This window comes from Leptodactylus fuscus, chromosome 6 (assembly GCF_031893055.1).
Source record: "Leptodactylus fuscus isolate aLepFus1 chromosome 6, aLepFus1.hap2, whole genome shotgun sequence".
NCBI classification, from domain to species: domain Eukaryota; kingdom Metazoa; phylum Chordata; class Amphibia; order Anura; family Leptodactylidae; genus Leptodactylus; species Leptodactylus fuscus.
The window spans coordinates 131804359-131825522 of record NC_134270.1 but is presented as its reverse complement, the minus strand read 5'-3'; the positions used below and the strand labels follow the sequence as shown (position 1 = coordinate 131825522).

At 43.0% G+C, this 21164-nt stretch overlaps 1 protein-coding gene across 3 annotated transcripts in view; it reads left to right on the top strand.

Moving 5' to 3' along the window:
- STAT3 (signal transducer and activator of transcription 3) overlaps window positions 1-21164 on the top strand; it is a 45294-nt gene that overhangs the window by 12002 nt on the left and 12128 nt on the right. For 2 of the 3 annotated variants that reach the window (XM_075277257.1, XM_075277255.1), the window contains exons 2-9: window positions 10767-10910; window positions 13571-13715; window positions 16268-16366; window positions 16894-16989; window positions 17087-17168; window positions 18610-18704; window positions 19551-19702; window positions 20965-21123. In XM_075277257.1, the coding sequence (XP_075133358.1) occupies window positions 10783-10910; window positions 13571-13715; window positions 16268-16366; window positions 16894-16989; window positions 17087-17168; window positions 18610-18704; window positions 19551-19702; window positions 20965-21123 (956 nt within the window). In that variant the 5' untranslated portion in view covers window positions 10767-10782. Of the gene's footprint in view, window positions 1-8405; window positions 8587-10766; window positions 10911-13570; window positions 13716-16267; window positions 16367-16893; window positions 16990-17086; window positions 17169-18609; window positions 18705-19550; window positions 19703-20964; window positions 21124-21164 lie in introns of those variants that run through there. The other variant, XM_075277256.1, reaches the window with a different exon arrangement.

The following is a 21164-nucleotide window of genomic DNA, read 5'->3' as shown; positions in this document are numbered from 1 at the left end:
TCTGCTGCTGTATTGTCAGAGCTGTCTGGTGCATCGCCGGCCATTAGCGGACTCTACCTTATTATGTATCTACATCCCCTCCCCCTAACTGAAGACTGCCATCTACCCATTAGTCTCTTGTCTATAAATATAGGATGCTACGCCCAATATCTATAGGAGTAAAGCCACTGTCATAATATTGTGTGTAATATTTTTTTATGCCACAAGCTCTAACCCATTGAGGCACAGACTCCAGATGTCCTGTGATAGCCAAGTTGCGTATATTGTGAGCTGGGGCTTCATGGGATTGGACTTATTCCAGCATATAAACAGATGCTCAATTGGATTGAGCTATAGGGAATTTGGAGACCATTGAACATTATCATGTTGCTTAAGACTGGGGCCCCACCTGGTATAAATGTGGTGTTTTACAGTCCCTACAAAGTGGATGGGATTTTAGTGTATCCCATCCACACACTGCAGAAAAATACACGCAGTCATGGTTTTGGACATTGAAACATGTCAATTATTCCTACAGAAGCGCTGGCGGTTTCCCTATAGGTATAATGGAAGCAACTAGTCTGCAGAGAAAACCTCTGCAAACTTTGTGAAAAGCATTGTGAGAAACTGTGATGCATTGCTGCCCCTTTTTTGTTTTTTGTTGTGACCTGCTACATGGGGCCTTACGCTAGGTTCACACCTGCGTTCTGGTCTCCGTTCTGTGGTTTCCGTCTTCTGCATGCATGAAGATGGAAAGCACAGACCGGGTCCGGCCGTGAGCGTCGGTGAGCGTTTTATGCTCTCCGTCGCGAAACCGTTTTTTTTAAATCCGGACACAGAGTACTGCATGTCCGACTCTGTGTCCGGATTATAAAACCCGGTTTCGCAGCGGAGAGCCTAAAACGCTCACGGCCGGACAGCTTTCTCACCCATTCAAATGAATGGGTGAGAGACTCCTGCAGGTTTCATTCTCCTGCTCTGTTTTATTCAGGAAACGGAAACCTGCAGAACGCAGATGTGAACGAGCCCTTAGCCTAAAATTGTTCCTGCCCAATCCAGCTGGTTCTTTATATTCCTGTTAGAGGCCTCTGCTATTCGGGTACACCACTGCCCGATATGTAGAGTGTATAGAGCGCTCCTGTATCTGCCAGCATTGGATGGAGCATATGTAACTTCATTTTGTCACACTCTCTATAGCTTATCCATGGTGCATAACCAGTCTTGAGAGAAAAAAAAAATAAAATCTCTGTGCAAAAAGTGAAAGAGGAAGTTTACAATATCTGTCAGAATAAAGTATGACCTGGTAGTCTCATGGCCTGTCTATCTGAGAGCAATGGACTTGTATTCATCTAGTCATCATATTTTGGCTGTTGTCAGTCACTCAGTTCCTTGCATTTGGCTATCCTAATTATTATATATCCTTTTTTTTCTATTTCTAGTGTATCCACATAAAGAAGTGTTCACTTGCTGCTTAAAGAGGCTCTATCAGCAAAATTATGCTGATAGAGCCCCACATATGCGTGAATAGCCTTTAAAAAGGCTATTCAGGCACTGTAAATGTTATATTAAACTACCCCCCCCCCCATTTTAAAATAAAACCCTAAAACAGAAATGTGATAAACTTACCCATCGTGACCCTGAATGCCCGCCCACCGTGCACAATGGGTAAGTTTATCACATTGTGTTTTAGGGTTTTATTTTAAAACGGGGGGGTAGTTTAATATAACATTTACAGTGCCTGAATAGCCTTTAAAAAGGCTATTCACGCATATGTGGGGCTCATCAGCATGATTTTGCTGATAGAGCCCCTTTAAAGTATCCCACCCATAGGCTTTATTCCTATAATAGTGGAAAAAGGGTCCGCTTGCTCCCCCCCCCATGAGCGGAAACCTAATCCGTATGGAAAAAAAAAAAAAAAAAAGGTTACCTTAGGAAACCTGCGGACCTCATAGGCTATAATGGGGTCCTCTTGGTTTCCCTCCGGTTTCCACCCAGAAGGGTGACAAATGCAGAGAGGGGACCAGAATCCCCGTACGGAAACTGGGCACAGATGTGAACCGAGCCTAAGTCTTTGTCCATCAAAACAGACTTGGGTGGAGCTGTGTGAATGGACCCATAGACTTTAAAGGGTCTTAGGCCAGGTTCACATGGAGTATTTTGGTTCGTAATGTGGAACGTATACGCTCCCATTGTTTTCAATGGGAGCCGGTACTCTATACGTGGTGCTATTTTGCGGCCGCCACAAAATCATGGCCGCAAAATAGTGCCGCGTATACAGTACCGGCTCCCATTGAAAACAATGGGAGCGTATACGGCCCACAAAAGCTCCCGCGGCGTCTACGTTCCACATTACGAACCAAAATACTCCGTGTGAACCTGGCCTTATATTGGCTGTGCAATGGCAGTTTCAGAAGTGTCCATGGTGCTTTTGTTGTTCACTGTCATGGGAAACCCTTCTATGGACTTGAATGAGGTGTCATGTGAATAAGGCCTTTGTGTGTGCTATGCCATGAGGTAACACGTACTGTTCACATCACCTGGCACTGGTTTTTGGATGCTACCCCTCTGTGTTCTGGCTGCAGCATGGCCGCACGCTGGGCTTGAGCCTCGGAGTCTTTCACTTATAAGTGAAGTCCTGGTGAGCTGTGGGTTATTTATTACTGGCTGCATGGTAACTGCAGGACCCATATTTATCGGTGTTTCACTTGTGTATAAGTGTGCTGTGGATATCATCTGATACTATTATATGCCTGCAACCCTCAGCTTTGTGGGTCACTATTTGGTTCTTCTGTTATGGCCATTTTGTGTTGGTGACAATTGGCCTCTATGCTAAACATATTGAAAGCCTAGCCCTTGAGCTATACCAATTTTGTTGGTTTCTCATGCACCATATTTTGTACTAAAATATCTGGAGATTATGTGTGTGTGTGTGTATATATATATATATATATATATATATATATATATATATATATATATATATATATATATATATATATATATATATATATATTATTTTTTTTTTTTTTAAAAAAGCATATGGTAAAAGTCCTTTTAGGAGCCATATTCAGTCAGTTTGAGCTTTTTGAGTCCATCCTGTACCAGGTTTATTAGATTGGAAGGTGATATCCCTTATCAGCCAAACCAGAAACCACTCCATACCATAGCGACAGCCATTTGTGGCCAGCTCTTTTGGGCTCTTGACCATCATCCATATAAAGCTGGGTGAGTACCTTACATGTAGCTATGACCATACAAGCCCCATTACTTATTATTGTTGTGGTCCTTCTGAATAAGCATTTTAATGTCTGACCAGCAACAAGCAAGTACCTTCTCCTGTTACAGTGTAAAAGCGAAGTCCTTGTGTCTGAGATGGCTCCGCAGTATGTAGGAAACCTCCAGGGGCTCTCAGATCACATTTCTCCTACTTCCATTATGTCCCATCCAATCCATTATTTCTAGCCGTCCATTCTCCGGATTAGCTGTCGCCCCGGTCATCACTCATACTGCCACTAGGCATGCAGATTTATATCCTTGTGGTGGGATTGTGCCTTTTTAATGCACTAACCTCATGTCATTTTAATCCATAGTGAACTAAAAATAGGTCTTTATTTTAATAGGCCATGATGGCAGAGATGGTTAGAAGAAATATTAAGAGGGATTAATTAAGTCTTGTCGTCATAGCAGCTGAATAAACCTAAAAGTACATAAATGACATCAAATCCAAAAAATAGTGCACAAAACATAACCAGGGCTGTGGAGTTTGAGTTGCACCAGTTTTGGCTGGAGTTGGAAAAAATATTGGCTATCTTCACATAGTTTTTTGCAGACTGATTGTTGAGGTGGAATTTGCCTAAAAAAAAACACCTCCAATTCATTTCAATTGGGGTCGGTAGCAATAGAACGAAACATTTCAAAGGAGAAAACGCTGTTTATTTCAGGTGTCCTTTCATAACGTGTTTTAGAGCTTTAAATTGCTCCTTTTTCAAGTGTACAATCTGATAAGATATATGTATATATGTAGCTGTATGTAAGAAAATATCTTGTAAGTTCTGACTTTTAAAATACACTGGAAAAAGTCTGTGAAGTCTGTCTGTAGAGAGTCTCTTCCTAGGACAGGTTCTTCTAGCCATGACCTGCCTGCACAGCAGTAGCTGTCATCTATATCCATGTGGGCTTGTGTGCCTTTCAGGCCTCCTAGACAGCTTGGTGTCTGCATGCCACATTTATCATCTTGCTGGCTATGTGAGTCACACCTGTCACCTTGTATTGTGTAGCCTGTATGTGGCAATCTGTTGGCTGCAGTAGTTGGTAACTATCAGCATTTTTCTGCACTGGTACACACAAGTGACATGTCTAGTGTTTGCTGGTAAATAGGGCACAGAACATTGTGTCCTTTGGCAATGTTTGCATATGCCGGCTGGATTTTGGAGCACATTGTTTGCAGAGCTTGTTCCCCTCTACACTAGGAACACTGCTAGCATAAGACTGAATAGAAGTGCTCATGCTTTGTCTCATCACTTTGTCATCACTTGTATGGGATTGTAAATCTATCAGCCATATTAAGAACTCAATTCTAGGAAATATATAATTTTTTTTTTTTCTCTATAGCAAGCATTGTTATAGTACTTTACTGTACCCATGACCCAATTTCATACGCCCTCATGTTGTCCCAAAAACTTCACTTCTACTTTCAGTCTAACCTAAGCACAAAGCTTCTCCCCTTGTATGTCTGGCATGTTTGAAGGGGTCTGGCTGGCCCTGTTCAATAGCTAACCAGCCTCACTCTGTCATGGTAGATGAGATTGACAGGTGGTATGGATGTTACATCTGCCTCAGTTCTTTGGCTGTGAAATTCCACAGAATCTCACACTTTGCAATGCATAGAATGGAGTATACAGCAGATACGCAACCACATCTACATTTAATACATTTCAGCTTTGCATACATGGAAGATATCTCCCATCACCTGATCTTGAATGTGTATGGAGGTGTTATTTATTAAGGCAAGCATGCTAGTATTCTGGCATACATATGGTGCATTTTTGGGTCATTTTGTCCTCCTTCCATTGTTCTCACCATTTTTGAAAAAGGGCTGGGATCAATCTGGCCATAAATAAATCAAATAGGCTTTATTGGCACGTCTGAATGGATATTTGGCAATGCCAAAGCTAGTAAAGTGTGTGTGTGTGAGAGAGAGAGGGAGAGTATGGGGTTGGGGGCGGTGGTTTGGGGTATAACAGTCCTCCACAGTCTCATCTTCCTCTTGTTTGGTGACAGCTGGACACGTATTGGGCAGCGATCTCCACAGTGGCCTCTTCTTCTCCCAGTAGGATGTAGAGTTTCCTCTTCTCGTCTGCAGATATGAAGTCTGGGATGTGGGCAGAGAGTCTTTGGAAGTAGACGGCCCTCACAGCTGAGTATTTGGTGCAGTGTAGCAGGAAGTGGGTCTTTTTCTTCTAGGACCCCCTGGTCACAGTGCTGGCACAGTCTGTTCTCCTGTGGCTTGTACGTCTGCCTGTGTCGCTCCATCTCCAGGTTGTGGGCGCTCAGTCTGTACCGGCTCAGGGTCTGTCTGTGTTTGGGGTGGCGTATTCTCTCCAGGTAGGTGGCCATGGTGTAGTCCCTTTGTAGGGATTGGTACACGGTGAGTTTCTTGGAGTTATTTATTGCGCTTCTCCATTCCTCGATGTACTGCTCTTTGTCTCTCTCAATGACTCCTTACATTTGAGCCTTGTTCAGGGCATGTTGGGGGTGATCAGTGATCAATATCTGATCGGTGGGGGTGACAGCCAGTTACTAGACTGATCAGCTGTTTTGTCCGGCCCCAAAAGCAGAGATCTGCCGCCCAGCTCCCATTTATGTCAGTGGGAGTAGAGCTGCACTATCATCTCCCAGCCATTACAAAAGATATGGAGCAATCTGCTCAGATCACTGTATAGTATGGGGGATCAGATGTCTCCCCCTAGCTAATCCATGCAGAGGACAGCTTGACCACATCCTTATCTATCCTAAGGATAGGCTTGGCTAGGATTGTAGTTCTAGTTATTTGGGCAACTTAGCCTCAGCACTGCATTTTTCTTGTTGCAAACCATTATATCTTATTAGAATATCTTCAAAAGTACATGTATATTTTCATACAAGGAAGTTACTAAAAGTGCCCTGTCACTCTTTCCTCACCCATCTGAAATCAGGTGACATTCAGGTCACCCTCATACACGAGCGTTTTCTAACTTGAAAGTAGCACTCCGGTGATGAGAGAGATATATAGATAGATCCTATATCCTACTTCCTATCCTACTATTATAAATGTTAACGTTTGTATGTTTGTTACTCAATCACGCAAAAACGGCTGAACGGATTTCGCTGAAATTTGGCACATAGATAGGAACCCCAATTAACACGTAGGCTACTTTTTAGCCCGGTAAATGACATCCCTACATGATCGTTAAGCTCGAATTTACATACACACACTACATTTGAGGACCTTTGATGATGTCATCACAGGGCCTTCAGCTGTCTCATAGGATCATGCTATGTGATGGGCGGAGCTACATGCTAACAGGAGGGAGCCGTACAGTTTGAAAGCTGAAGAAAATGGAGTCTCCGACTGAAATTTGGCTCATGAGCTGAGGCAGTGCGGTACCACAGCTTGATATGCTTTCCATACGGATGTGCATAGAGCTGGGGCTGCTACGCATATGCACAGATGTAGCAGAGCGGACACGTGGACGCAGGCGGATCAGCGCCAACCACTTTTGGCTAATTATTAGCGCCTCATCGCCAACAACAACCCTCAGACAAAGTCATGGGCAGAAGCTAGTAGATAGATAGATGTGTGTTATGCACTTATTGCCTCAATCAGTGTTTCCTTACTAGATTGTTACTTTGTCTAAATATTCATGGGATTCTTGACCTCACTTGGGCAATGTGATGTCACTTTCTCTTTGCTGTGCTCAATCCCATGATGCTTCAAAACCGCTTCACATGGGCCCCTAGAGGGCTGCACTATCTCTGCTGCTGAAGGGGGGGGGGGCAGTGTAATTCTTCTCCTATTCTCATATTCTTCTAAATAATCAGAGACACAAAAATATGTGGCGGCGGCTACCCTGTGATCTCCACATTGACTGTGATGGCAGCTTTCTTACCCCATACACACAACTAAGTGTGCATCCAAGTTTGCAGTAGGTAGTGATAAGTTTGTGTTCCCCTTCCCCGTGGAGAGTCTGTGTGGTATAGTCCATGCTGTTTTAACTATACATAAAAGTCTGTAGTGTGAGAGAATCAAATGCCATATTATTCTGAGGAGGTCACCTAGAGATCACATGACCCAAATGAAGAGAAGGAAGAACTGAACAAGAGGCTTATACACTGTTTATTGGGGTAATAGTCAGATATTGAAAGAATAAAACAAACAGACAAAAAAGCCAAACGATGGAGTGCTTCTTTATAGGGCCTACCTGGTTTCCTTAGGATAGGCCATCAGTATTAGATCTGTGGGGGTCCCGGGTGTCAGACTCCAGTACCCAGACAGTGCGACTCTGGATATCCTTTACTTACAACGTGCCTGAGGATAGGCCTTCAATGTTGGAAACTGGATAACCTCTTTACATATGGCGTGGGGTATAGGCTTTCTTCATTCTCCATATCCTGCCTGTCCGTCCCATATACCTGAAGGAATTGTGATCTAATAAGTAATATTCTCTTTATACGCCGCAACTCCAGCACCGACAGACGTGTCTATATGACTGCTTCAGCCAAGTCCTGGACTTGGAGGTCTCCTGCAGCATGTTGAGGATGCCTGGGATAGACTGGAGGGGTGGCGGCATGTCTACACAGGCAGAGTGAGGGTTAAACAAGTAAGTGTAGGTTTAGGTGGTTATATGCTTTTCTTGCATTTTATAACCTCAATGGCTACATTTTTAATAGCATGAATCTTTTGAGTATATGAGACCACTTGTACACCATTGTCAAAAAGGCAACGTGGACACTTATTTTTGTATATAATTCATTTAGTTTGCAGTTATCTGCCTCCTCAGATGGGATTTACATGCAGGACTTTTCTATGCTGACTTTCTCTAACGCTGTCTCCGACAAATGTGAACCCAGCCTTACGTAGTATATTTATTTAGATGGTTACTTTGCTTATGTTTGCCGGTTTTTGAGGGGCTTTGCTTCAGCTAGTCTCTTGCTTATGCTTGTTGTTGTATCTACTGTATATTGGACAGCCGTCTGCTTTGCCAAGTTTAGCCTTAATCTGTCTGCAGCTATTGAGAAGGAAACGGTGTAGATATTAGGTGGCCGTGTATGTGAATTTTCCAGCTGAGCAGCATTGTCATCCTGTATGTGTACATGGATTACCGGCAGACTCCTCCTTCCCTCTTACTGGAAGCCTTTGAACTTGGTTAAATCTGGAAGCAGGAACATAGTCTGTCTCCTGCTTTCTGTTCTGTATACACACAGCGCTGTGCATGGCTCACAGCAAGACCATTGTCCTCTCCTCTTATTACTTTGCACTATGTGACGGTCTGGCCACATCCTGAGGATACTGACTGACACACGAGAGTCTCAGCTGGTCGTGCAGGACAGGAGCAGAACAAGTCGCTGGTAAGGTTTAGCATGTGGGGCTATTTGTTGTCTCGTAGAAGTCTGCTCCCCATTATGGCTGAGATTTACTTGTCTGTACGAGTATCTGAGGTCGGTCTTCTCTGTCCTTCTGGACTACGAGTATAAGCTGAGCATTTTATTTCACTTTGTGGTTAACTCTTATTTGGCTGAACAAAAATAAAAGCTTCTTTCCAGTTAATTGTGAAGATGTGACTGCAGGGGCACTGATAAAATGTGGATGTGTTTTGTACTCCTAGCACCCTGTGTGCACTTGTGCTTGTACATCCTTCATCAGCATGGGGGCGCCATTTCTTCTTTTACTGGTAATAGTCAGTCCAGTCAAACCTGAAAGGCACAAGGGTGCAACTATGAGGATAAACCTTTGCACGCAAGATCTTGACTGACATTAAGATCAGGGACTGTTTGTATAACTAACTATATGTATTCTCGTTGACCCAGTGACCAAAATCGGCATTCCCTAGCCCTCAGAATGGCTGACTGGTTGTATCTTTGCACCCACATTCTTTGGCACTTTGTTATGGACCTGAAGGCGATGTGAATGAATGCCATATGTATTGTTCGGGTTATAGTTATAATAAATGCATCCTCCTGAAGGGAGTCTGTCACCTGGCAACTTGATATCAAAGCAGCCGCAGTGCACTGTAGAAGTCATCATAGGTGCACCAATCCTACCTTTAGGTCACTGGTGCCCAATTTGTTGCTCAGGAGCCATGTGTTTCTCCATGGACGCCTCCAGTTATGGCTGTAAGCGCTGGTTACAACATAACAAATACTGGTAATATTACATTTGTATCTGAACTTCTTAGCAGTGCGTATATATGGTATAATATAATACACTAGTAGAATTATAGTGAAATATTCACTGATGTTTTCAACTTCATCTATTTTTCCCAATTTCCTTGAAAAGCCTGTTTATATAAATATGTAAATGAGACTCAAGTGCAGTGGCGGCGGAGCAGAGCGTCCCAGGACTGCGGATCTAGGTTTGAAAACTTGAGGCTCTGCCATGTCTCCATTACACTTGTAGGCGTGCATAAGGGCTTTTTCAAGGAAACTGGGCATCTGTTGGATTATGTGAAGGTATGCTGGTGCTCCGAGTAATGTCCTTACATATAGAGCTATTGGCTCCCATACTCCTTTTAAATCCATGAAGGAAAATATTAAAAATGACAACAAAAGTACCTATAGAATGGATTTGGTGCCTGTTGCATCAAGGTTTATGGCCACCTTGTGACGGTATTAGTTAGGCCCAGGAAAAATTGTGTCCCCGTTACCAGCCTGTGTACAATGGTTTCTGTATAGATGGAAGTATGCCTGCTTCATTTACACTATGCTGGGGTGAGATCACTGAGAAATTACTTCATGCCTCTTATAGTTCAGGGATTGGGTAGTTTTCGGTAAGTGCGGTTTTACTGATTATGAATTGATGTGAATCTCTAGAAAGGAAAGTGAAAGCCTTTAGAAGGATGTTTATACACAGGAAGGGGTAAGTTGGCACTTGCTCAATGTACTATGACATCTAGTGTGAAGAAGCAGATCTAGAAATAAGACTTGTGTAAGTGTTATGTGCGTACTTATAGGTCTGCAACATGAACTAGCAGAGGGCTTGGTTATAGCCATACTAGGCAAGTTTTTGCAAGAGATGGGGGGGGGGGGGGGGGTCTGAAAAGAGCCCCGAGTATAATAGTGTTTGTGACGCCTGCTGTGTCACTTACTGATCCCAGCTCATGCGTAGGATCAGTAAGTAAATGGGACCTGCTACTGTAACTGCCTTTTAAAATTAAATAAATAAACGCAGCGGTAGCTGTTGTTGGGCTCCTAATGTCCCGGGCGCTGTGGCAGCTGCTACCCCGGTAGTTACACCACTCCTCATTCTGATTCTTAGGAATGTCAATAGGGTTCATAACGCTTTCCTGCAGCTCAGATTCTTAACAGGCCTTGACGGAAGGAGATGGGTGCTTGACTTGCTTATATGACCATTTTCTAATATGCAGTTTAATGGAGTTTTTCACTCTGTCCGCAAATTAAAAAAAAAAAAAAAAAAATCAGAGAGGAATTTCACATGAGCTGTTAGTGCTGTGTGGATTTGCTTTACCGTTGTCCTTCTGTAAGCTGCTAAAATTTCTGACTGAAATTTTTTTTTTTTTTCTTTTCTCCAGAGCTCCGTGCTTCAAGATGACGCAATGGAACCAGTTACAACAGCTGGATACCAGGTACCTGGAGCAGCTGCACCAGCTGTACAGTGACAGCTTTCCTATGGAGCTACGCCAGTTTCTAGCACCATGGATTGAGAGCCAAGATTGGTAAGGTTTGGAAGAAGCAGCTACAATGTTTCCATATGACACCGCTTCCTCTGCCAGCTGAATTCAATGGAAATTCTGGGAATTGCCTAATGCCGGGTTCCTACATGGTGTAAATGCCACGTTTGACTGTAAGCAAAAACCGCAGCATTTTACAGTCCTTGCAAAAAATACGTGCAGCAGACACGTTGCAATTTCCAAAACTGTTGTGGATTTTTGAAATGGCAGTAGGTCAGTTATACCTACGGATATACCAGTGGTTTTCCTATAGGTATAAAGGAAACCTCTGCAGACTTTCTACTGGAAAAACCGTGATTTGCTGCTGCCGTGGTTTTTCCTGCAGGGCTGTGGCTCACTTTGTGGGGCCTTAGCCTAATGGGGTTTTACAATGGACACCACTTATTCCCTATCCACAGGTATATGTGCTCTGCCTCTTAGTTCATCTCTATGGCACTACAGAAAATAAGCAGATTACTCCATTTATACAGATTAATTTAGGAACCCTGTTCCTGTGATTGATGGGGTCTTAGTGGTCGGACTCCCACCAATGATGCTTAAGCCCTACAGGAGAGAAGTGTTTGTGGTGCAACTCTTTAAAGACAGTTTAATCACACAGCAATCCCATATGTTTGGAGAGTTCCTCACCTCTTGACAAGCAATGTACATGAACCATTGTAGATTCCTAATACATTTTGGCCAGTCTTTTCTTTTTGTAGCCTGGCACCAGCTGATTGAACAGGAATGTGACCTGTTTTAGCATTGTATCAGAGATTTCTGTGCCAAGCTTGTCTGTGAAAGGGGGATGTTCATGGTTACATAACAGCAAAGAGCAGACTGTAGTTACCCAACAAGTAGTTGCTAAAGCAAAGAGGGAAAGAAAAAACATGTTGACGCTCTGGAATTCTCTTCGATCATAAAGTGAAAGTATTTGCAGGCAGCTAAGCAGCTATTAAGTGTGGAAATCCAGATGTTGCCAAGACATCTGCAGGGGTCTGTAAGCACATAGTCTCACTAGTTATTGTAAAGGAGTGCAGAAATTTCTCTGTTTACAGCACAATGCTTATGATAGACCACCATCGATATCCCTTTACCTTCATTGTGTATGCATGTAACAAAAAGTTACATTTTTAGTATTTCCTATGTCAGCCAATTCAGCGACAATCATTTTTCCACTTGAAACGAGTCCTTTAAGAAAATTTTGTGGTTCATGAAGACAAACCCTGTCTGAATTCCCTTTAGGCATTAACATCATAGGTAGGTCCCAAGATCTGGGTTCTGTCTCTGAGCCAGAATACGGAGCCCCTCTGTACCTATCCTCTGCTCTAGCCAACTCAAGCCATCTCTGTATTAATAGAATGGCCTTTTTCTGAATGGCCATCACATACTACCTGCAGGACTGGTGCAAACACTGAATGCCTTGCTGACTTTGTCTTTCTCCAGTTTTGCTGCAGTTCACAATTCAGGATTCAGGCGAGTCAGCTGATCATACCAATGGTGCATTTTAAAACTGGTTCTCTGAAGAGACACTTTCTTTAAGAGGCTCCAAGTGGAGGCGTCCTTTAATCATGATGTTGTTTGACTTGCACCAGCACATATTTCCATTCTCTGACCAGATCTTACATTGGGTGTTTAGAGACACAGGCAGCATCTTGGGTGCTGTAGTTTCCTAGGTGCCTGTATGATGCTAGGAGTCTTGTACAAGAGCCCTTCTCATCATCTGTACCACTCCTCCTGCCCCTCTATGCCTGATGTAGCATCATATTCAATATCCCAAGTGACATGTGAGATGTTCCTAACTAAGCCTAGGTTTTCTGAGAGTTGAGTATTGATGATCTGCCTTTAGGGTAGGTTACCAATACTTAGTCGGGGCCCTGGGACTTGCACAAATCAGCTGTCCGAACATACTGCAGCATTCAGGTGAGAACTGCGTTCTCTTCATATAGCCGCTGCTATTGGTATTACAGCTTGGCACCATTGACTTGAGGAGCCGTAAGCTGCAAACCAACCATGTGATAAAAGAAAGTGAGGTCTTTGGCCTATGAAGCAGAAGCTGCACTAACTTGAGCGATGCCGCCATTTTCAGCAGATGGTCTGTGGGGTTCTAGCTGTAAGATTCCCCACCAATCCAATATGGATATGTCCTCAATATTCCAAGTCCCGGAAAGCACCTTTTAATATATTTTCTCTGAGCAAATATTCCTGAGTCCTCTCTATTTGCTCCTTGTTATTCTCAAACACTTCAAGTCTTGCACAAACACCATCTCCTTTGCAGATAATGTACCTGAATAGGTATAGGCCTAATTTACAGCATGTTAGAAAATGATATGCTAATATATAGGTTTACAGAAGGAAATGCAATTTGTGTTATACATTTCAGCGTCTACCTTTGCGTTAACAGTTACTCCGTTTTCTGTGTCTGTATTGCTTACTGCACAGGAAACCCAGACCTCTCAGTTGTCCTGTAAATCCTGCAGAAAATCCATGGCCAGCTGTTGTGTGGTTACAGGTCCCAGCATGCTTTGCCAGTTACATACGTCTACTATAGCAGGCCCTTTTCCATGACCGTACAATGTTACACCACTCATGGTGGGGATCATGTCTTCTAGTTGTGACCAGTCATTAAATATGTTGGTGTACTAAACATTAATAACACTGTTCTGTAGGGGTTTTGCTGCCAGCAAAGAATCTCATGCCACCCTGGTCTTCCACAATCTTCTGGGAGAGATAGATCAGCAGTACAGCCGCTTTCTACAGGAATCGAATGTCCTCTACCAGCACAACCTGAGGAGGATTAAGCAGTTTCTACAGGTAATGAAAGATACGTTTTTTGCTGTTTTTAGTTTCCAAGAAACTTCATCTTTGCACTGTATTAGTCAGTGGATATGAAATACAAAGAGTGAGAGACTTCAGTAGTTGATACCTTTTTAATGGCTAACAAAAATGACAGATTGCAAGCTTTTGAGACTACTAGGTGTCTTCCACAGGCATGGTATGACATAATTTCTGAAGTCATGCATATTTATACAACAGTGCTTGATCTTTTTTGCAACTAAAGGTTGCAGTCGCAGCATCCTCGGGCCGCAAAGTGATTCCATTAGTGAAGGAGTCACAGGATGACCCCAAGTATAGTTGTGAGATGGGAGTAGTGGTAAAAGTTGTCATGTAGACCTAGCCTTACTGTATACTCAAGCTCTAAAATAATCCCCCTTCAGTATCTAAAAGGACTTGCACTATTACCAACAATTCCTTTAATGTGGGAATCAGCAGGTCCAGAGAGTCCAAGCAGACAGTTGACTGACTTCTAGATGAAGCCAATGCTTGCTTCATCATGGATACATGAATGTATCTAGTATGCCATACTGAGAATCAATGCATGTCTCTCGCTCTACCTGTCATATCCAAATACCTTTCTCGGACTTTTTTTTAAACTTTACAGATGGTATTGGTAATGCTCTATACAGCAGGATCTCGCAGTCTATTTCTGCTGATTATAACCTTGTCACTACAGTGGAGCATCTGCTTTCCCACCGCCTGTACACAGTGTGCACTTGTTTTGCATTTTGGGGCTGTCTGATGTCAGGACCTCTAGATCCTTCCCTTCTGAAGTTTACAAAATTCTGAAATCCACTGCTCTGAGGGTTTCTTTTCCCCAAGTGTGTTATTTTGCATTTGGAACCAGAGTCTGAAGTGGTTCCAGTTTTGCTCATTATCCTCACTCTATGCCCCCGCCCCCACTCCTCCTCGCTCCTTTCCTTGCTGCAGTGTTATTTCTGCACATCCTTGCTGAACCTGAGCCAGCAACTCCTGCAGAGCCATAAATTCCTGGCTGTTACTTTGTGGATAGAAGGACTTAAACAGCCACAGCAACACGTCCAGTGTATTAGATGTGCAAATAGCGATGGGGAATATGTGCGTGCTCCTAGCTACAGGCAGGCTGTGCCATGTATTTTCCATCACTGCCACTCCCTTTGTTCAGCTTTTATACTAACTTCATGTATAGGGACGTACAATGTAATATCTCCTAAACCATTGGTCACTGAGAAATTAGAACCAAAGCAGATATGTTTATAGCAGTAACCCTGAAGTATTAGTAGCTATGGGGAGTCAAGGTGCTGTATAAAGCTAAAAAAAACAAACTAAATGCAGTAAGTTATAGACCAGCGATCACCAACAGGTGGCTCTAAGGGCTAGCAATCTGCAGCTCTCTGCTTGCCCAGGCAGCTTTGTGGCAGAGAAGCTCCCAGGTGGCATCTTTGTGTGTTTCTGTGTAAAGACTTTAAAGGAATTGGGCACTTGGGGTCAGTGCACATGGAGATTTTTGGCGCTTATTTTGATGCTGAATCCGCCTCAAAATCGGCCTCCAAAGAAAGTCCCCCAATAGAGTTCTATTGGGAGGCTATTCTTCGAGGCTGGTTTTTGAGGTGGATTCGGCGTCAAAATCTGTGCCAAAAAACTCTGTGCACTGATCCTTATGTACTAGTATAAGGCTACCAACAATTGCAGCCCCCATAGCCATGAATGGAGCACCAGTCATGTAAGCACACTGGCGCTGCATTCACAAGGAGGATATATGGAGTACTTTCTGTTCCTTGTTCTCCTGATTGCCCTGAACCCTCAACAATCTTGACACTTTTCTTTTTTTTTTTTCTTTTTTTTTTTTTGTACAGTAGAGAAGTCTCCTTAATGAGACAATCCCTTAAAGAGGACCTTTCACCATTTTTCACACAGGCAGTTCTATATACTGCCGGAAAGCTGACAGTGCGCTGAATTCAGCACACTGTCGGCTTTCCCGATGTGGGCCCGGTGTGAAGAGCTTACGGCCCGGTACCGTAGCTCTTCTATGGTCAGAAGGGCGTTTCTGACTGTTAGCCAGGAACGTCCTTCTGCCTCGCAGCGCCAATCGCGCTGTGCTGTGGAGTGGGGAGGACACGATTGGCTGTGCTGTGCTGACACCTTGACTCCCCATAGCTACTCCCCATAGCTGTGCTGTGCTGTGAAGAAGGACGTCTCTGACTGTCAGAAACGCCCTTCTGACCATAGAAGAGCTACGGTACCGGGACCGTAAGCTCTTCACACCGGGCACACATCGGGAAAGCCGACAGTGCGCTGAATTCAGCGCACTGTCAGCTTTCCGGCAGTATATAGAACTGCCTGTGTGAAAAATGGTGAAAGGTCCTCTTTAAACTAGGGCTGCTGCTCCTCAATCTTGACCATTATGGGGACTCCAGGAGTCATGTCACATCACAGACAAAGTAATGGCATGTCCTAATGATGTGCCATCATTTTCTGTTTTGGGTGCAGTGAAGTCTCCTCTCATTTAGTGTATTTCATTTTAAATTTTGTGAAACTTGTCTTTGCAGAGCAGGTACCTGGAAAAGCCAATGGAAATTGCACGTATTGTGGCCAGATGCCTTTGGGAGGAGGGTAGGCTTCTACAGACTGCGGCGGCTGCTGCTCAGGTTTGTATGGAGGGCTAAAAGGTCTGTGTGGGCGGTATTATGTAGTCCGTCTCTTTTCAATAAAGTTTATCTGTCTACCGCTCAGGGTAACTACACATTGTAACGTTGTACAACAGGAAATCAAGACAGTGATGACTTCTATATGTTTTCTCTGAAACCATATATCTCATAATGTTTCATAATAGCAATGCTGCCATAGAGATACTGCTGTTATTGTCTGCAATGGAGGCTTAGTTTATAGAGGAATCTGATGTACTCTGTGTGCGCCATTGCTCTGCCACCTACACATACGTCTCCAAAGTACATCTGTCTGTATAAAGCAGGCTTCCCAAGCTGAGACTTATTGTCTGTTATTAGGTGAATCCATTCTATAGGTTTGACTAATAAGAGAAGTTGCATATAAAAGGGCCTTTATTTGTACATGTAAAATGTGAGCATACTTTTTGTCCATATACGTACATCCATCCATCCATCCATCCATCCATCCATCCATCCATCCGTTATATCCAATGTATTATCTTTTTCAGCAAGGAGGTCCAGCATCGCACCCGACTGCAACTGTTGTGACAGAAAAGCAGCAGATGTTGGAGCAGCACCTGCAGGATGTGAGGAAGAAAGTCCAGGTACGGAGTGTCTACTTTCATGTTTTCTTCACTGCTGTATACCATATGGTGCTTCCTGCTAATCTATAGCCATCTTTATTTTATTTTTCTCTCCAAGGACCTTGAACAGAAAATGAAAGTTGTGGAGAATCTTCAGGATGACTTCGATTTCAACTACAAGACTTTAAAAAGCCAAAGTGGTGAGTTACTGAAGTCTGTGCAATATGTTCGAGAGGTGAAGGTGTAAGAACCAGTATACAAGATATATTACAAAAGGACAGCTACTAAAACCAGTAGGGACAGGACAGTTTTAGTACATTAAGGGGCCCTGTTCAAACTTTTAGCAAGTGGACGCCTTTTAAATTAACTAATAATCCCCTAAGCAACCAAGAATACTCTCCTAAATGAGTTCCCACTGACCTGCAGGCTTCGGCTGTAGTGATATCAGTGGCTCAGTGCTCATTTTGCTTCACTGCCGGAGACAACATCAGCCAAAGGCAGAAGAACAAGGAGCTGATGGCACCAGTCTCCATGAGTGGATATGGACACAGAGTTTAAATCCCTGCCTGCCGTGCAGAACAGCGGGACAGCACTTGAAATGTGGGGATGTTCTGCGTGACTTGGAGCTGCTGAGGGGCCCCCACAACCATAGGGCTTGGTGCGTATGCACTGTCTGTTCTATGGTTAACTCAGCCCTGGGTGTGGGGGTTAGTAGGTATGGGTGACTATGGCTGGAATCAAAATCACAGTTAATTGAACGTTTTACCTCAGTTACGATTAAAGAACAATTATTTTAGGACACGCCACTTATTACATGTCACGTGCCCTATTTATAGGCCACACCATGCATCTGAATTTTAGTTCTTGGAATATAAGCAATGCTGATGGATAGTGTATACTTAGTAACCTTTAACTAATGGCAGTGTGAGAAGGGTGGCATGAATGCAAAAATAATTCAATTAATTGAAGTGAGCAAGTTCTCTTTGATTTATTGAGCTGACTTTCTATTGTGACCATTTCATGATTTAATTGCCCAGCCTTAGATGTTAGTTGTTTTCTGGCTGGCAGGGAGGTGTCTTTCTGCAGCAGGAACCTCCCCCCTTGCTATGCACAGGCACAGCCATATCCTTTCCAATGTTCTATCTGCAGGTGGAGAGGACCAGAAGCTGTAAGATTCTTTTGTGCTTTGATAGCTATGACTTTGTTTTCCCTTCTCCTTTAGATGTTGTGCCCTTTCTTATCTTAATAGTTTGGCCAGTCCTGAGACTTGTGTCCTGTAATATCAAAGCCTTTCTTGTTTATGTAAGATTTAATGATTGTCTACAGGAGACCAAGGCATCACAAGAAAGAGAATAACTTTCTATGTAAAGTAAACATGGAAATCTTCTTCTTCCTGCTCACGCACTTGTTTTTCCTGACTTCATATTATTTGGGAATTCTTGTCGTAGCTCTGAGAAGCAGGATGTCTCGCTTGTATGCTAATATATTTATTCATCTCCCTTAATACCTGCTCCTAAATAAATGCTGTAGAAGGTTCAGTATTGCATACTATAACTCTACCCAATGTATACTGTTATACAAAAGCTACACTTTTATAAAGAACATGTTAATAAATGGCACATTTTCTTCCTCTTACATTAGACCTTTCGGATCTGAATGGAAACAACCAGTCAGTGACCCGACAAAAGATGCAGCAGCTGGAGCAGATGTTGACAGCACTGGACCAGTTGCGAAGGGTAATACTTCTCTCATCCTTCATCTTGTGCTAGTATTTACATTTCCTACTACACGGTTCAAGCCTTGAGACATAATGGAGGTCATAGTATGTTACAGCCTAATTAAACCTTTCACATCTTATCGTTAACATCAAATATGTGAACCTGCAGAAAGCAAGTCTGCCAAGGAAAACTGAAAAATCTGACAGGCTCCCTATATACTTACTATTTAGACTTTATGGCCGCCTGCCATCTGTGACAGTTATATCTACTTTAGGTTGCACAGATTTTGGAACCTGTTACTTGGTTATGTTTTATGGATTAATCATTTAAGGACACATAGTTACATTATGCTGCCTAAAGGGCTTGTTTATACCCGATCCTTAAAGCATGGCATCAGTATCTTGTGGGGTCTGACTATAGGCACAGCTACCAATCAGCTTAATAAAAGGTCTCTATTACTCCAGCAACTTTTGTGACCCTTTATCATTTATTCTAGCACAATGCTGTACGTCTGGTTGTGCTTTCACATAAGGTTGCAAATCCAAAGTCATTCCAATGCTGGACATCCTCCAACCTCGTTCAGATTCTTACTTTTCTTTTTTCCTCATGGGTGAAGTTCTGTTAAAAAATTACTGTAGTTTCCTGTAATATAAATTCATTCTCTATACTGTGACTAACCTGTAAAGCTTTTGATGTGGTTGCACTTCAGCCAATTCAAGCAGACAAAACAGTGTTGCAGTGTAAAGTATGGTGGTAGTGCCGAGTTGAAACAAAAGATTCCTAAGAATTTTCTGTGAAAAGCATTGGTGATCTAAATAACATTTTTTACTGGTAATATATATATATTGTTCTTATTTCTGACAGACCATAATCAGCGACCTGGCTGGTCTCCTGTCAGCCATGGAATACGTCCAGAAGACTTTAACAGACGAGGAGCTGGCAGACTGGAAAAGGAGACAACAGATTGCGTGTATCGGTGGCCCTCCTAACATCTGTCTTGACCGGCTGGAGAATTGGTGAGACATGTGATGGCTTAAGGTTTAAGTTGTTAATCACCTGCTGGGCTGCTCCATCTTCCACCAAAGTCAGAGAAGGGGGCAGCACTTAGAGGTTGTTAAGGGGAAGGTGAAAAATACCCCCCCCCCCTTTTTTTTTTTTTTTTTTCCTTTTTTACTCCAAATGTCCCAGGTGGCTGTCTGGTCCCATGGCACCCTGGGGCTTTTCTGGCAGAAGTCCCCACCACAAGTAACTACTGTGGCCAATCTGCAACCTAAGGAAAGGAACCAAGACTTCACCGGTGACATCCCATGTCTTTTCCTGAGGTTGCTGGTTGGTCACTTGCGTCAAGGAGTTTCTCTGAAAAAGCCCTGGAGTGCTGTGGAAATGGACTATGGCCTGATGTGGCTACTGTAGCCAGGCACTAGCCTTTTCAGTCATGTTCAGGTGGTTGCTTACATTATTGCAGAAGACGTTCTGGTTTCTCTATATCAATGACATGCCAACCCCTGTTATCACTGGAGTGCTGGAAAAGGAGAGCCTGGCCAAGGGAGATGTGGTGAAATGGCAAGTTGCGATTTTCCCTTTTTCACTGCCTTTCCTAATTTTGATCCTGTGGCCTCGCAGCTACCTTCCTATTTCAGGAAATCATTGCCAATACAGGAATAAGTGCTCCTAAGTCCTGACCCATAAGGCAGGACTTGCGGAAAGGGCAAAGAACAGACTTGCTATGTCCCGAGTGGTGAATGGGATTTGTGAAAACAGTGTATCAGAGCAAAATACACTATGCCTGTATGTTTGGAAGTTACAGAAACAGTGTAGCTTTACTTTCTATAATTCCCATTTACTTCTATGGGAGTTGTGTATACTGTGTAGGACAGCAGCATGACTTTGTCCAATGGGCAGAAGAAGGAGCTTTTTATTCCCATCATGACAAAGTTTACCTTGTTGGGAATACCACTATTAAATATACACTTCTAAGCATAATTTACATGGCAAGTACTTGTCTGTAACTGCAAGAAAAGTAGGAATGAGCTCTTCTCTTACATTGTAGCTATGCAGATGTCAGAGGTGTTTTTTTTTTTTTTTTTTTTTTTTTTTTAAATAGACTTTTAGATGTTCAACTAGTGAAGATGTGTAATGTCTTAATGTAGTTACAGATGGCAAGAAAATGTGTGCATGTGGCATTAGAGCAAGATTTCACCTTGTGTGTATGTGGCATCCTGGAATGTACTTGTATCTCGGTGGACTTAAACTTACCCTTTTTACATTTTTATTGAAGGATAACCTCTCTGGCGGAGTCTCAGTTACAGACTCGACAGCAGATAAAGAAGCTTGAGGAATTACAGCAAAAAGTTTCTTATAAGGGAGACCCCATCATTCAGCATCGCCCCATGCTAGAGGAGAGGATTGTGGAACTATTTAGAAATCTCATGAAGAGGTGCGTGGTATAGTATGACCGGCTGCAATAAAATAGCGGTC